At 41.1% G+C, this 17,336-nt stretch overlaps 1 protein-coding gene across 15 annotated transcripts in view; it reads left to right on the plus strand.

Annotated features, from left to right (window-relative positions):
- The window catches only part of SLC8A1 (solute carrier family 8 member A1), a 408,136-nt gene that overhangs the window by 80,582 nt on the left and 310,218 nt on the right, over positions 1 to 17,336 (plus strand). For 12 of the 15 annotated variants that reach the window (XM_065891235.1, XM_065891226.1, XM_065891230.1 and 9 more), the window contains exon 1: positions 4,367 to 6,165. In XM_065891235.1, coding sequence (XP_065747307.1) covers positions 4,367 to 6,165 — 1,799 coding nt within the window. Of the gene's footprint in view, positions 1 to 4,330; positions 6,166 to 17,336 lie in introns of those variants that run through there. The other 3 variants (XM_065891224.1, XM_065891234.1, XM_065891240.1) reach the window with 3 other exon arrangements.

Below are 17,336 nucleotides of genomic sequence, written 5' to 3' on the forward strand. Positions count from 1 at the left end.
ACAGCATTCAGTAGATCAGGGCAGAAGAAGGCCAGGCAGCAGACCAACATATCAGTGGCCGCTACTTCCTGCTTAATTTTCATGAAAATATATATTGAGACAGTGGGGAGAGTCGGGTAGGGATCTCTTTGAATCTGATGATAGAGGCAAGACCCTAAAAGAATGGAGACAAAAAATGAAGAAAGAACTCTCATTTAGGTGACACCTACCCCATATCCTCACAAGCATTTAGATTTGGCGTTAATTTAATAAAGAAAGAAACTGAAGTCCAGAGAGTTCTTTCCAGTTGCTTCATGGCTAATAAGTTATAGCAGTGTTTTTTGTCCACTGACTTCACAAATTAGACCACTGCCACCTTTTGAGTATAATTATGACATTTTTGAATTAACCTCAGAAGCCCCCTTCCTTTTTCTCTGATAGTGATGATGGATTTTTACTGCTCAGTCCACCCTTAGACATTGGTACCCTTTTGGTTGAGAACATATTGGGGGATGTGGGTGGGGCAGACCTAAGAGATTGCCCTGAGAGTACTTGCAGGAGAGGTTGCCAGGTAATTGCTAAAAGGTGGGAAAGTGGGGGTCAGCTGTCTCTAGGAACATCCCAGCCCACAGGTTACCTCGGAGCTATGGGTGCTTGTCTAAGCCTCTAATCCATAACATAAAACCAGGCTTGTTGTAATCCTTCCATGGGACTTTTGCTACCTAGGTCCTCCTCTTGGGAGCCAGCAGGTTTTCCAATGGGCTAGTCCAAGCCCAAATCCAGTCATTCTCAAAGATTATTTTACATACTCTCAGGGATGGTAGCACGGAGCAGTGAATTATATCATCTCAGAGACAGAGCAGGCTTTGAATCTTAGTTACTATGTGTCTGACTTTCAGCAAGAACGCAACCTGTCTGAGCCTCAGTCTTCCCACCTACAAAATGGGCTTATAATATCCATCATATAGGGCTATGGTTAGGGCACTTTGCACTGCACAAGTCCAGGGGTGCTATTCACACAGACTCTAGTGGAAATGGCAACATTAGGAGTTGTGTAACAGGGCAATGCTGGTTCTTAGAAGTATTCGATATAATGACCCCTGTAAAGAATTTAGCATGGTGTCTGGGACAGTGTTTAAGAATGGAGCCTGGTATTTCGGTCTCAGGCAATCAACTCTGATTTGCTGTTGTGCCATTTTGAAACTTCCTTCTAAGAAGGAAAATAGTTCAGGGTGCAGAAAACACAACGTGCAAAGACCTGGAGGTAAGAAAGTGTTGTCACATTCAGGGAGTGGAGAGAATTCCCAGATTCTGGAGCTCAGAGGCCGGATCCTAAAAGGTATAAACACGCTATTGAGGGGGTTTGGGTTTGCTTCAGGGCAATAGGCAGCCCACGAAGAGTTTTAAGGGGAGTGAGAGAGTCTGATCTGCACTTTAGGAAGTTTGTTTTGGCTGAAACGTGAGGAATGGAATGATGAGACTTGGCGGTGATTTGAAGGGAGTGGTTAATTCTATCAGTTCTGGAGACAGGCGCAGCTTCGAGTCTCTGTCCAGTGTTGGCTCTCTGTGTTCTGTCCTACTCCCTCTGAGCAAATACTTAACCTTTCTGATCCTGACAGGTTACCAAGACGTTTTAAGTTGTATATCTTCCAAAAGGGTCACTGCAAATGTTTCTTTCTCCTTTTTAAACTTGAGATCTTTACCGTATCGTTTTATATACCTAGCAGGCATTGGGGGTCATTTATAAATCAGATTTTATTTTATAATAGGCAAATAGTGGCTTCCTTGTTTCTACTCTTACCCCTGTAGTCTGTTCTTCACTGAACGAGCAGAGAGATCACTTGAAAAGGAAAATCAGCTCACATCGCACTTCTGATCGGAACCTCCCTATGATTCCCATCTCCCTCACGGTCAAAGCCAGCATCTTATAATGTCCTCAGTGCCCCTCGTAATCCATCCCCACTGTGTTCCCAGCTCTTGAGCCCTGCTCCCTTCACTCACTGCCCTCTCAGCACGTTGGTTTCTTCGTGGTTCCCAGACTGTGCAGAGCACAATTCTCATTTGGGTCTTTGCGCTTATCTTGGAATCCTCTTCCTGCAACTATCCACAAAGCTTGGCCCCTTTCTTCCTTCAGGACTTTGCTCAAATGTCACCTTATCAGAGAGGCCTTCTTTAAACCATCCATTATAAAATCATGCATGCCATGTGTGTGCACACACTGACACACCCACTGACACACTCACACACTGACACTCATAGACTTCCTGTCCTATTGAAATTGCTCCCTACCCCCCACCACTATAGCACTTTTTACCATCTTACATTTACATTTATTTGTTTGTTTCCTCCCCATTAGAATATAAGGTCCACAAAGATGGAGACTTTAAAAAAAATTCATTGATGAATTCTCAGGACCTAGAAGAGAGCCTAGTATAGCCTTTTAAATTTGTCTGGGTGGCTCTCATAAATATGGGGAATAAATTGTGGCATCAGGGAGTTAGAACTGGGTCTGCCACTGCTCTTACAGGATGGTTCAATGTTACCGTGTTTTAAGGAGAAATCCTATAACCCACCCAAGCCCAGTAATAACTGAACAAGTAGACACACTGACCATGAACTTTTGCATATTTTGAAAATACGCTTCTTCTAGTTTTCGACCTTTTACTTAGAATGGAATTCCACCACCGCAGCCCTCTGCTGTGTCTTCTTTAGCATGGGAAAAACGGTCAAAGCTTATCTCCCAACATTAATGAGCTAAAAACAAGGACTTTAGGTGATGGTGGGCTTGCGGAGGGTGTGCCAGAATGGGCTGGGGCAGGGTGGAGGTTCTCCTGGGCCCAGGTGCAGTTTTCAGTATAAGCCATCAGCCTCAAACATAGCCCAGAGAGTCTAGGTGAATGTGGGCGTGACTCTCAGACAGCCTGAGGCTATGAGCTGGTCTAACTCAGCTCCACTTTTAACTTTGTGTCAGGCCACAGGGCTAAGCTCTGGCTCAGGACCCTTCTTATCCCCGTGTTATCCGATGTCATAACCATAACTGGCTTTCCAGAACAGACCTACCCTGACTTGGAGCAGACCCTTCTTAGCTTCAGCGCCTGCCCCTACCACCTTCACCAGAGCCCTGGAATCAGAGGTGATACAAGGTCACTGAGAGGCACACAGCTTGGTTAAGCAAGGCAGAGTGGTGGATGGAGCCACCATGCACCTGAATTCCCCCGCCAGTGAGGCTGTTGCCATATCCCTAATTGCTTACTGCCCTTCATCACATGTATACGTTGTGGTCACTGTCATTTTGTCACATGAGCTAATTTAGATGGGATTATTGCCCTTGCATTTTTGGGTCACTTGAATCCTCTATAGAACTAATATGTATTTTAGAATGACCATGGCAAGTCTGACATCGACACAGAGAAGGAACATTTTATGGCTGGTAACACTGATTTCACAGCCTGCCAAGCAAGAGTCTTACTTACACACTCCAAGACCTGGACCTGCTTATCTCCCTTTCCTGTGTGGGCAGCCTGCAGATTCTAGAGCGAGGTCCGTACACAGATAGGAAGAGCAGTGCTTGAGGAACCAGATGCCCGGCTGCTAATGCAACAGGAGACCTGGGCTTGCTGAAAATTAGGAGGAAATGTGCTCTCGTCAAAACATGCTTTTAAAAACTGTACTTAATGTGTGGAAATATTGCCTTATAGCAGATTTTTTTTCCCCTCAAGTACAAATGCCATTGAGCTTTGATTGCAAGCAAGCTTGAAGATTTCTCTGTGCTGCCAAGAGCCACAGGACGTGATTTCATGAAATGCAGTGAAAAGTTGTGCTCTAGAGTTGAAGATCATCACCAAGCCTTGCGTTGGTAGGATTTTTAGAGTCTAAGTTTCATAGCATCACTCTTAACGAGGTGATTTTGGTGATGAACCAGTTTCTGGAAGGTGACTGTACTAACCGCAGTTTAAAAGGAAATCTGCCTTAGCAACAAGGAGAAAATTATCCAATGTGTCAAAATTTTTTGTTTTTTCTCATTGGCTGTTAGCATGCATGCATGTGTATTCAACAAGGCAAGGATATAATTGAACATTTCATTCCAGTAAGTCAGCTGTGTACATTGCTCAGTGAATGGGGATTACATGTAGAAAATCCTCAAGTGGAGAGATTGGGCTGTAAACGTTACCAAGGATTGCTTAATCACAGATGGGTTCGTAGAATCATAATTCTCCGTAGATGTTGTGATAGTCAAATATAAACAAATCATTAGTAAAAGTCATAAAAATAAGTAATTAGTCATGCTTTGGATCTGGATCTAATGATGTGATCTTTTCCCCCCACCCTCCCCCTATCTTATTTTTCCCAGTAGGTTGGGACAGTTGGAACTCTGCCATTGTCCAACATGCTGCGATTCAGTCTCTCACCCACCTTTTCGATGGGATTTCATGTGTTAGTCACGGTGGCTCTCTTGTTTTCCCACGTGGATCGTATAAGCGCTGAGACAGAAATGGAAGGAGAAGGCAATGAAACCGGCGAGTGTACTGGCTCCTATTACTGTAAGAAAGGGGTGATTTTACCCATTTGGGAGCCCCAAGACCCTTCCTTTGGGGACAAAATTGCTAGAGCGACTGTGTATTTTGTGGCCATGGTCTACATGTTTCTCGGAGTCTCTATCATTGCCGACCGATTCATGTCCTCTATAGAAGTCATCACGTCTCAAGAAAAAGAAATCACCATAAAGAAACCCAACGGAGAGACCACCAAGACAACTGTGAGGATCTGGAATGAGACGGTGTCCAACCTGACCTTGATGGCCCTGGGATCTTCAGCTCCAGAGATTCTCCTTTCAGTAATTGAGGTGTGTGGCCATAACTTCACTGCAGGAGACCTCGGTCCTAGCACCATTGTGGGGAGTGCCGCATTCAATATGTTCATCATTATTGCACTTTGTGTTTACGTCGTCCCAGACGGGGAGACGAGGAAGATTAAGCATTTGCGTGTGTTCTTTGTGACAGCAGCCTGGAGCATCTTTGCCTATACCTGGCTCTACATCATTTTGTCTGTCATCTCTCCTGGGGTCGTGGAGGTCTGGGAAGGTTTGCTTACTTTCTTCTTCTTTCCCATCTGTGTTGTGTTCGCTTGGGTGGCAGATAGGAGGCTTCTGTTTTACAAGTATGTCTACAAGAGGTACCGGGCTGGCAAGCAGAGGGGAATGATTATTGAACATGAAGGAGACAGGCCATCTTCCAAGACAGAAATTGAGATGGATGGGAAAGTGGTCAATTCCCACGTTGACAGTTTCTTAGATGGTGCCCTAGTTCTGGAAGTCGATGAGAGGGACCAAGATGATGAAGAAGCCAGGCGAGAAATGGCTAGGATTCTGAAGGAACTCAAGCAGAAGCATCCGGAGAAGGAAATAGAGCAATTGATAGAATTAGCCAACTACCAGGTCTTAAGTCAGCAGCAAAAAAGTCGAGCATTTTACCGAATTCAGGCTACCCGTCTGATGACCGGAGCGGGCAACATTTTAAAGAGGCATGCAGCTGACCAAGCCAGGAAGGCCGTCAGCATGCACGAGGTCAACACGGAAGTGGCTGAAAATGACCCCGTCAGTAAGATCTTCTTTGAGCAAGGAACGTATCAGTGTCTGGAGAACTGTGGTACGGTAGCCCTGACCATTATCCGCAGAGGTGGTGATTTGACCAACACTGTGTTTGTCGACTTCAGAACAGAGGATGGCACAGCCAATGCCGGGTCTGATTACGAATTTACCGAAGGAACTGTGGTCTTTAAGCCTGGTGAGACCCAGAAGGAAATCAGAGTTGGCATCATCGATGACGACATCTTTGAGGAAGATGAGAATTTCCTTGTGCATCTCAGCAACGTCAAAGTGTCTTCTGAAGCCTCGGACGATGGCATCCTGGAAGCCAATCATGTCTCTACACTCGCTTGCCTGGGATCTCCCTCCACTGCCACCGTGACTATTTTTGACGATGACCACGCAGGTATCTTTACTTTTGAGGAACCTGTGACTCACGTGAGTGAGAGCATTGGCATCATGGAGGTGAAAGTATTGAGAACATCTGGAGCACGCGGAAATGTTATCGTCCCCTATAAAACCATTGAAGGGACCGCCAGAGGCGGAGGAGAGGACTTTGAGGACACGTGCGGAGAGCTCGAGTTCCAGAACGATGAAATTGTGTAAGTTCTTTCTTTATACCTGTGTGTGTGGTTGAGTTGCGTTTGTGGATGTGCAAATGTGTGCGTGTTTTTTAAAAACTAAATGGCGAAGGAAGAATGGAATAGTTACTGTACAAGACGACTTTCAAAATATCGAAATATCCTAGCTTCTAGCTCCTATACCACTGATCAACATACTGTATACCCAGAGATCCTAATTTGATTTTATTTTTACTTTCGTACTTTTACAGTTTTTAAGTACATTTATAGTTTTTAAGTAGATTTATAGAATGAGTCTTCTGAAAGAATTTATCCAAGCACTTACGATGGGTTGAAAAATTTGTATTCTATCTTGATCACGTAATGTACACACAGAAAGGGAACATTGAAAACCTCACATTATGTCCTAACTTCATTACTGTGTACAAATTGGGAAAGCCCAAAAAAGAAACATCCCTGAAAAGAATTGCCTGGCTACCAGGGCTGGCTGAAATGATTTCTGCTGCTTTTATCTGACACTGTTTTTGTGATTATATAATGTTTCTGCTTAACTGCTAATGCTTAATTATGACTTAATGACCAATCCTGCCTTTTCAGTTTTATGCCAGTGGGGAAAGTCATTTAGCTCTTATTTAGTTCCAGTCTGATTTTACTTTACATGATTAAACAAACCCTTTTACCCTACTGGTATAAGGATGGGGAGAGAAGTAGGATTCTGTCCAAGCATCCGAGTTGACAGGGAGCAGGTCAGAGAAAAAAAAGTGGGGAGCAATTTACTGTTCCTACTGGCACTTTACACTGACATCTGCCAACACTGTAACACAGAACGGCGGGTTGTGCGATAATTATTCCAAAGACAGCTGCTGTTTAGAGAGCTTTTCCTCCTTCCTTGCCGAGGGCCAGGGGCATTGCACTTACCAAAAGCAAACCAGAAAATGTGACTCGATGAGCAGTATCCAGACTGGAAGGACGAAAGGAAACTATTTATAATATCTGCAGTGCAAAAATAGGACATTCCAGTGGATAATTATGTTGGTGGAATCATTGGCAACTTAGGAATTTCAGGAGAAACAATATAAAATATAGTTTGTTCTCAAAATAGTTAACTCTTGTGTAAATGGCATGTGATATATCCAATGGGATGCATTCTCTCCAAGATGAAATTTCTTCTACAATAAGTGAAGGGAAAACAAAAACAAAGGGAGCCGGATGGGCAGAGGAAACAGATATTTCTGAAAGAGCCTTCCAATATCTATCACCTCTTTGACGTTGTTGTATAGAGATGGACAGTTAGTGTGATATCACAATGAAATCAAGCAGAGAGATAATAGCCATCTTCGGATGTGTGTGTGGGGAGAGCTTTTGTTGAATATCTATTTTACGTTGGTTCTTATGTTGTTAATGTTCCGCTTAGCGAGATGTGTTTTGTCGGGACAAATATTTTACTGAAAGATAGTAATATAATAGCAAATGAATATACTGCATGCCCAAGGAAGGATTTTCCCAAAGGCCCGTGTTGAATGTGATCCTGCCCACATTAGCACATAAACTTTATTTCTTTGCTAGGAATTCTTGCTCACTCCATTTTATAATCATTTCAGTTATTGAACCCTCTTGTATTTGATACAGTTTTACATGGATTACAAGTGATGTTGAATGTTGTTAAAGGAATATTGCATGTTGTTAAATGAACTCACAAGGGTAGCTCTTAAATATGACCAAATTAGTGTTTTGTTTTATTTACTCATTTTACTTAGGGTGTTGTCTCAAGAAAATGTGATCTTGCTTTCTCCTGAGAATACTGGCTCTCTCCTTGTTCGAGAGGCAGACTTTCCCATCCAGGACTTCTACCGAAGCATAAATAAATAACTTTCTTTTGGGCACAGTGTAGTAGAAGATGAAGAAGGGAAAAAAAAGAGACAGTGATTTGATGGTATAATTTATTCTGTCAAGCTCCATTTCAAATATTCAGCCTGTGCCGTTAAATTGATTTCATTCTTGCTAAGGAAGGAATATTGCCAAATTTCAGCTTTAGAATTTTAGATACCTTGTGAAAGCTGGTAAGAACTGGTGGAATTATCAGCATGTCTCTATATGTGTTCTTAGGCATATTCTAGTTCAATGGCCAGTTCCTAGTTTTATAAAATTTTTCCTATATTTTATTTGCTAAGTTGAAGTATGAAATTTTAGCAATGGCAAAACATTTTATTTATAAGTGAAATGAAATTACAGCCCTACACTTTTCTCTTCTTTCTAGAATTTTAATTTTAAGGCGTTTTTATCTTAATGTTGTAGAGTTTTACTACTGACGAGGTTTGTAGATGGGTAATCAGTCTATGGCTTGAATAAATTTATTGCAGTGCCTGGGACTTAGCCTTGGGCTAGGCACCAAGAATTCAGACAGAATGCTTTTAGAAAAACATAATATTATCGAGATCCCATACTCTTTCTCGTTATGGATCGTTTTTCCTCTGGTAGTTTCCAATGCCAGGTCCACACAGTCAGATCCAAGTGAAAGAGAGTTTGTCAGCATGCAGCCTAGTTGAACTATGTAGACACAACTCAATTTATCTTTAAAAATGAATTTATATTTCATCCAATTAGTTAGTCTTGAGAGATGACTTTCTCAAAAACCTAAAATACATAGATGGGACTATTGATGCCACTGAGCTTTATTAGATACTTTAAAAAAATTTTTTTTTGTTTGTTTAATGTGCATGAACCCAGAATTTATGATTCTTTCCAGAGCATCATAAAGAGATTCCTGGAAAAGCCTGGATTTAAAGTATATCTAATTTTAAGAAGCCATTAACCGAGGTAGAAATAGGGTCCGGTCTGATCAGGGATGGAGATCAAGAGGCAATCAGGTTTACTGATTCATAGGTTTTAAGAACAAGACAGATTCCTAATCTTTGACCTCATATTTAGTGTAGAAGAAGTCTCTTAAGTTTATAAAATAAACATGTCTGTACCTATTCATTCATATTTTTATGTAAATGAGTTGAATTATTTCAACACGACCTCTTTTAAGATCAAAATCCATATTTGAGGAAAATACCTGTAAGTGGTAAGTGGTGTTTGTAGTCTCTAATAAAATGTATTCTCGGCAAAACATTTGAAAATTACAATGCAAAAACTCATTACATAGATATAATTAGCAGTTAACACATGCTTTTGTATAAACTCAATCAGTGACAAATACTAAACCCATACCAGCTGATCTTGACTTTCAACAAGGAATTCTGTCTAATGTTAACAGCTAATAAAAAATAAATGAAGAATATGCTAATTTGATTTGTGATTTGGTAGGTGACATCCACAGATTTGAAGTGCTACTAATGTTTGTTCTTTAATGATGCTAGTTTAGTGGTAATAATTATTACAAAATGTTGTTTGGTTTTTCAAGGTCTAACGTGTTAGCTTGACTGTTCTGGAAAATGTTAAGTTTAATTAACTAGAGTAGATACAAATCAAATTTAATTACTTAGTTATAGACCAGCAATCATGTCATTTTGGGAAGATTACGCAAAAGATCATGAGCATTTACTGTTATACATTTAAAATTCAAAGTTGGGAAACAAAGAATGTAGGTTGGAAAACTGACATAACATCTTGCTTAGCAAATCATTTTACTGGGAGTTTCTAGCCATAATTTGTTAAGTAATGGATCTGTCCAGAATTAATTTAGCTTTAAAGACTATTACATTTTCAAGTTTGATTGTAACTTCATTAACTCTAGCACATACAATATGCAAGACATGTCAACAAATATAGCTTTTGGATGCAAAATATTTACATCACTTTTTTTGGAAAAATACATAGAAAAGAAATTTTTAGTATTATATAGGTTTTATGGAATCATTATTATTATCTTCCACGGAAAATAAGTACTTTGTTTTTGCTATTTATATTACTAGTGTTCTTTTCTTGCTCTATAGAATCCCAAGGAGTAAAGACCTAGCTATATGAGATAGCAATTCAATTCTGAGAGTAGAACAAATATGTAATACGAGAAGGCAATCAGCTATTTAAAAACTGAAAAAAATATAACGAAAATTTGAAATGATCAGAACAAGAATAATAATGTGTGTTTGGGGGAATCCAAAATGATGAAGAAAACTAGAGAATGTAGTATTAGACAAGAAAGACTGTTAGCACATATTACCTAGAATCCAACATATTCAAGATTTACTTTGTGGCAGAAGAATTTTATCTGCAACGTTTAGCCTATTAAAGCGACGGAAGCATGATACTTTACACTGACATAAAGTTTTCCTGTGTAACGTAAGAAATTTAGATGGAATAATTTTAGGGTTTTAATGGACTTCTGCTTTGGTGGGTTATCTTTTCAGTCTGGAATATTTCTCTCTTCTTAGAAGCAAACCACATGTAGTATCATCTGAAAATCTAAACTATAACCACAAGAAATGTTTTTATAAATGTATATGTTTTCATGAATGCATAACTATTATAAAAAATAAGACAGGGTAAGGGCCAAAAAAAACGACAAGTTCTAATTCACTGCTGGCGGGAGCCTAAATTGATTATGTGCAGAAGGGCTGTTTACCATGTCAATCAGATTGCTATGTTCGCTGTTGTAACCTCAGTCTCCCACTGCTGATTAGTTTGGGGTTATGATATAGTTATGTAAAGAAGTTTTATCTTAGCAAATGAGGAGATGTCATAGTTTAGACACACTGAAGTGTTTAAAGTATGGATTCTTTTCTGAGTCATCATTCAAGGTTATCACTTAGGGGGCTCTTTGTTTCTCTGGTTCAGGGTTAGAGAAGAATTTGTATAACAATCAATCTGCGCATACTTACTAAGCTCCTGATTTGCATTCAGCGCTGGGCTAATCATTATGAAGGAAACAGAAGAAATATCCTCCGAATACTCTAAAATGGGAGATAATGAGATAACATATTTTGTTAAGTACAAACATCATTACAAAGATAAGGTATAAGTTGTAGGAGAAGCCTTAATTTAGGGCAAAATATTTGCATTTGCTGGAAGCATAATTGGATAGAAAAATGTGATGTGCACTTTAAGATGGAATCATAACTTGGTAAACCTGAGCGTGTGGACATTTTCAATAGATAAGATGGTTCTCAATATTAATGAAAGACTCAGTGACCATTCATTTTCTTTAGTGGGATTTTATTTTTATATATATATATACATTCTTGTTTATATTCTTTTCCATTATGGTTTATCCCAGGATATTGAATATAATTCCCTGTGCTACACAGTAGGACCTTGTTGCTTATCCATTCTGTATATACTGGTTTGCATCTGCTAACCCCAAACTCCCCCTCCATCCCTCCCCAACAACTCCCTCCCCCTTGGCAACCGCGAGTCTGTTCGCTATGTCTGTGAGTCTGTTTCAGTTTCGTAGATAAGTTCATTCGTGTCATATTTTAGATTGCACATGTAAGTGATATTATAAGGTAATTGTCTTTCTCTGACTTACTTCATTTAGTATCATAATCTCTAGGTCCATCCATGCTGCTGCAAATGGCATTATTTCATTTAATGGGATTTTAAGTCATTAGGAGGGCATTTAACTTAATCTGAGTATATATCCCTTTAAGCCAATCACAGAAGACCAATACTGCATGATTCTACTTATATGAGATATCTAAAATAGATAGGAGATATCACTCAGAGAAGCAAAGAGCAGAATTGTGGTTGCCGGCGGAAAGGGAAGGGAAAACGGGGAGTTGTTAACCAACGGGTATAAAGTTTCAGTAATGCAAAACGAGTGCGTTCTAGAAGTCTGCCGTACAGCATTGTACCTGTAGTTAACAGTATTGTGCTGTACTCTTCAAAATCGGTTAAGAAGGTGGATCTCGTCAAATGTTTTTCACTACAGTGACGTAAAAATTAAAAATTGTTAAATGAAAAAATACCTGTTCTACTTAAAAAAAAAAAAGCGTATGTGCTCGCCCCTCTATATCTCATTGCGTCTTAGAGTTTCTAAGCGAACTTCACAAGATTTCTAGTAAAATGTTGCCAGTATTTTCTTTTGCACTTAGTGAAGTAGTCCTTGGTCTCTAGAAATGCTTTTGACTTCCTTTAATCCTATAACAACTGGAGTAGCCCTTAACCCACTCTGCCTCCCCATTCCCTCCATCTTCTCGGTGATACCAGTGTACAACCATCATCTTGGTAGAACCCAGGCAGATGTCACATCAAATTGTGAAGTGGGAAAAGATTTTCTTTGGTTTTCCTTCCTGAGGTCACTGGTAACCCATGGAAGATTTAAACGTGCTTAATTCTTTTGAATGGAGCCACCTTGAGGGTATAACACCTGTAATGGGGTTTTATTTGTTGTTAGCTGTTCTGTCCTTGTTAGCTGAGGTGTAGAAAATTGCCAGTGGGTTACAGTATCTTGAGAACCATAGAGGTTTTCCTATAAAGTATCTTGGTCATGTTCTGGCATGGTTACTGAAATCTGCTCACTGGAGATTCATTCTTTGGGATAGGAAAGCTGTTAGGCCCCTGTCACATTGTAAATGCCATGCAACTCTTAAGGGTTATCCTTGCAACAGTAGAATAGAAGTGGCTCTGGGCCAGGTGGCAGGAAAGAAGGAAAGGACAGCCAAATGCAAGGTGGGTCCGTGGCACTAGAGATCTTTATCACTGGCTTAGGTGAGCGAGCTGAGGGGAGTCCTGTGGAGGGTGTCAATGGAACCAACCAGCAGCTAGTGGGGTTTTGCTGCCGGCTTCCCACAATGCCTTGCACTTTCTGTCCTGGGAGTGGGGAAGTCCAGAAAGTCCTGGAAGGGAAAACAAGCAGTAAACAATATGGGCAGAATTAAAGGAAATCTCCTCCTTTGCTTCCTCTCCTGGCTTGACAGACTGCCTACGTAATACCAGATCTGTTTGCCAAAGGTTGAGCCTTCCAGAGCTCATTCTTTTTACAGGCCTATACAGCAGGCTTGTGTAAAGCCAGGCGAAATAAACAATGCCTTTTCATTTCCTGCCTTTCTCCCCAGGACTCAGTGCTCTCCATGACATTTTCTTTCCCTCTTACAATGTCTCTATAGGGTCAGAGAGGGGAATAGGCATTGTGTTCTCTGTGACAGTTGAAGATATGCAGGCAAGGGACAAAAACAAGCAGAAGCAGAAATCAGGGAAGTTTCACTGTGTCTGGTAACTCAGATATTAATGACAAACCTGGAATATTTTATTTCTAGATACAATTTTTTAAGCTTAGGTAAGAGAGATCCTGAGTGCTGGGTACCCTTGAAGCCCTGGGGTGACCCTTGAAACCAAGACCACCTGGCTTTTCCATGTTAGGCTTTCTGAGATAAAAGGTGGACTTAGGAGGAGCTCTCGACTTAGCTTCCATACCCAGGATTGGAGCTCTACCTTTGTCCCCTACTAGCTTCGTAACTTTCAGCAAATTACTTAAGCTCTGAGTCAGTTTCCTCACCTGTAAAATGAGGACGATGGTGGTAAAGGTGGTGATGGTATTGGTAATTGTGGTGCTGGTGGTAGTGGTGATAATGGCAGTGATACTGGAGCTGGTGGTGATGGTGGTGGTAGTGGTGTATGTAGGTGATGGTGGTGGTGGTGATGATGATACTGGTGGTTGTTGTGGTGGTGGTATTGGAGGTTGTGGTTTTGGATATGGTGGTGGTGATGGTGGTGGTAATGGTGTAGGTGGTGATGGTGGTAGTGGTGGGGATGGTGGTGAAGGTGATAGTGGTGATGATAATGATACTGGTGGTTGTGGTGGTGGTGGTATTAGAGGTTGTGGTTTTGGATATGGTGGTGGTAGTGGTGCAGGTGGTGATGATGGTGGTGGTGGTGATAATGGTGGTGTTGGAGGTGGTGCTTTTGGAGGTGATGGTAATGTGCAAAGCGACAATGGTGGCGGAGATGGTACTAAGACGTATTGAAAGCCAGGTTTCATGCTGTTTTCCTTACAATATTCATTTGATTTAATCCTCACAACTGTGTTAGTTAGGTGCTATTTTGCAGATGAAGAAATTGAGGCTTAGAGAGTAACTAACTTTCTTTGGGTCACACAGCTAATAGGGGAAGATCTAGAATTTAGCAGTAGGACTGCCTGACTGTAAAGGCTACATTGCCTCCTCTGGGCTGTTCTCCCCTCCCCTCAAGTGGCTTTCACAGGTGAGATGGGGACAAGCAAGCAGGTCATGGTGCTGTGACCCTGACTACATGTGGTCATGCAGCTCTGAAGATGAGAAACTAGAACAGTCATGTATCTTTTCTGGAGTTCTTGAACAGCATTGCCCCCGACACTCCATCAACCTAGAAGAGCCATGATGAACTGAGTTTGAGAAGCAAGAAAAACTCTAAATCCCTCCATGTACCTGACCTGCCCAAATTATTGTCTATTCTCTTCTCTCTCAGAGTATTTATTTCCTCTTTTCCTAAAGAGTAAAGAAACCCTATTAATAGCTTTCTGTCATTGCCTGCACTGGCTCTGTCATGTTTAACTTATTTATATGGCCAAACAGTGAATGCAGCTTTTCTCCATTCTTAAAATAGTAGTTTCTTGGTGTTTCCTTTTTGTATATTACAAGACAGTGTAAAGTAGTGATGACCCATCTACCAGAGGATGCTTGTTACCTTGCGTCAGCGCTGCCACTAAGTTTAAGAAGTTATAATGTCTGACCCTGGAGGTCATTAACAGTAAGAATTCTTGGTTAGGAGGTTTTCCTAGAGGAAGGGACCTACATGGCAGTTCAAAGGATACAAACCTACCCACAGCAAATGGAATTTTCAGCAGCTTTTTCAAAAGTCCAATTCCAAGTCACTCTTGCTTTTGACCTACATTCTTTCTAGGACACAAGAACAACAACAGCGACAAAACCACTTCGAACTGAAGTCAAATGACTGTCCAAAGACAGCCTGTATACACTTTATGCAAACTCAGTATTCAGGTGTGTCTGTAACTCATTTGCTTTCAAGTAAAGTTTTATTTTATTTTTTAAACTTTTGCAGGGGAATTATGGTCTGTTTGGAGTAAATTCACTGCCGATATGTTTATAAACATAACTAATTGTAACATTTAACATTAAGAAGCCCCCAACTTTTCCCTTTCAAAAGAGAACTTTCCTCTCTCACACACACACATTTATTATTTACCAAGATGAGGGTGGGAAAGCAAGATTAAGTCCTGTTAACATAGAGTTTAATTTTTAGGGCACAATAAAACAAAAACAACTCCCAAAGGACAGCTTTCATCCTAGCACGTTAAACGTTGCAATCTTAACTTGACACTGTGTTTAAAATGAGCTATTCTGTTTAATTTGTAGAAAGAGAAGGGGAGAGAATAGAGAGCCGAGGGAGAAAGAGAGAGAGGTGGAGGCAGGGAGCGTAGGAAAAGGGTGGGAGTGGACAGAGAAAGAGGGAAGAGGGAAGGAGGAAGGCGGGCAGAGGGACAGAGACAGAGGCAGAGAGCGTACAGCCCCGATTAGATTTCAGCTGTTACTAAAACGAAGCGAAGCCTGGAATTAGTTCAGATTCTTGCTCAAGCAAACAAACGAAAGGCATTTTAAGAGGAAGAAAAGAGACGTGGGATTCACTCAAACTGCTGCTTTATTAAAAATAGACAGCCACTTTGTCCTTGGAGTCAAATGTACACATGCTTGAGGAGCCAGAGGAAGCTGGTGGGATCCAGTAGGGCTGGTACCCACTCCACTTCATGAATACCCTCCTGTGTCAAGTCCCTTGTAAGATGCTGGGACAAGAGTGGTGACTAGGACACAGCCCCTGCCGTGCAGAACCTCACGCTCTACTTGAGGCAGTAGCTGTACAGATATCCAGTCCTACAGCGACGTGGCTGTAGCACAGACCATCGCCTCTCCGTGCCATCCTGCCTTCCTTGGCCCCATCCTCACAGTGCCTTTTGAGGGGGCTTTTGCCGCTGCTCTTTAAGCTGAGAAGGAAGGACGCTGAGCTGTCAGCAAGGCTGCGGGCAGAAGCAACCACGCCGTGTGCCTGCTCTTCCCCAGAAGAGAGCCACACTGCGCCCTCTGCCTTCCCGTTCCGCGCTCCCCCAGATGGCTCCCGTCACCATTTTGGCTGCCCTCTCAGATAGAGACCAGAAGAGTAGAGACTGGGAACAATTCAAGTCTGGTTCATTGTTCATAGCCATCGTGAACTCAGAGGGATGTGAAGTAGGGAAAGGTGGCAACATTGGCTTTGAACCTGAGCAGCTGCCTGTCTTCAACTCTGTTTCCTAATCCTGTGCGTTACGAGGGGAAGCAGATGTTACTCATGTCTGAGTCTTTCCTCTAAATGGTATGAATTTATTCAGCATAAACAACAAGGCTAATACAGACATTGGAGCCACCTAGCCAGGAATTCGATCAGCTGGGGCTTAATGCCTTCAGGGTCCCAGACTCAGGTAGCTCAGCATCGCGGAGTATCTGGACACGGCGTTGAAGGAGGATGGACAGATTACCAGGGCAAGAAAGTAAACTGCAGGGGTCCTTTTTGAGTTGTTCGTAAGGAAAAAGAACTCTATATGGGTGAGTTCTGGCATGGTTTAAGTCGATGTGTTATAGGAAGTGTAGCTATAAATATAAAAGTAGATATAACAAAATAATAATATTAAGTCTTCATTGACCTGACAGTATCTAGGGTTAAAATACCCTGCACAAATTAGTTGTTTGAATAACTGAAGCATATTGTATAGTTTGAATTCTTTTTAGGAAAGGAACATCTTTCCTAACAGCCCATGACTTCCGTAGCCATTGTGAACTATATTCTCTTAAACGGATGTGTTTTTATTTGGTTGTTAATTTAATAATCAGTTCTCACATAGGAAATCCTTGGGATATTTTGAGGTGGATCTGGGTCTTTGGTCTTACAGTAAAGTTTTCCAGTCTTTAAGTCTACTGAGTTTTGAGTCCTTGTAATATATATATATATATATATATATATATATATATATATATATATATATATATATATATATATATACACACACACACACACACACACATATATATATATTTCCTTAGTGGATGGTCTTTGTGACAGCTGTCGTAGCTACCCAGAACCATCATCCGTGGTAGTATAATGTTTGAGAGCAGTCATTGTGGGCCACACTAGCCGGGGCTTAAATCCTTGCTCTGTCACTCATCAACTGCATAGATTCATACATTTTCAACCTCTCTGTGTTTCAGTTTCATCATCTATAGAGTGAG

This window comes from Phocoena phocoena, chromosome 14 (assembly GCF_963924675.1).
Source record: "Phocoena phocoena chromosome 14, mPhoPho1.1, whole genome shotgun sequence".
Lineage (NCBI taxonomy): Eukaryota > Metazoa > Chordata > Mammalia > Artiodactyla > Phocoenidae > Phocoena > Phocoena phocoena.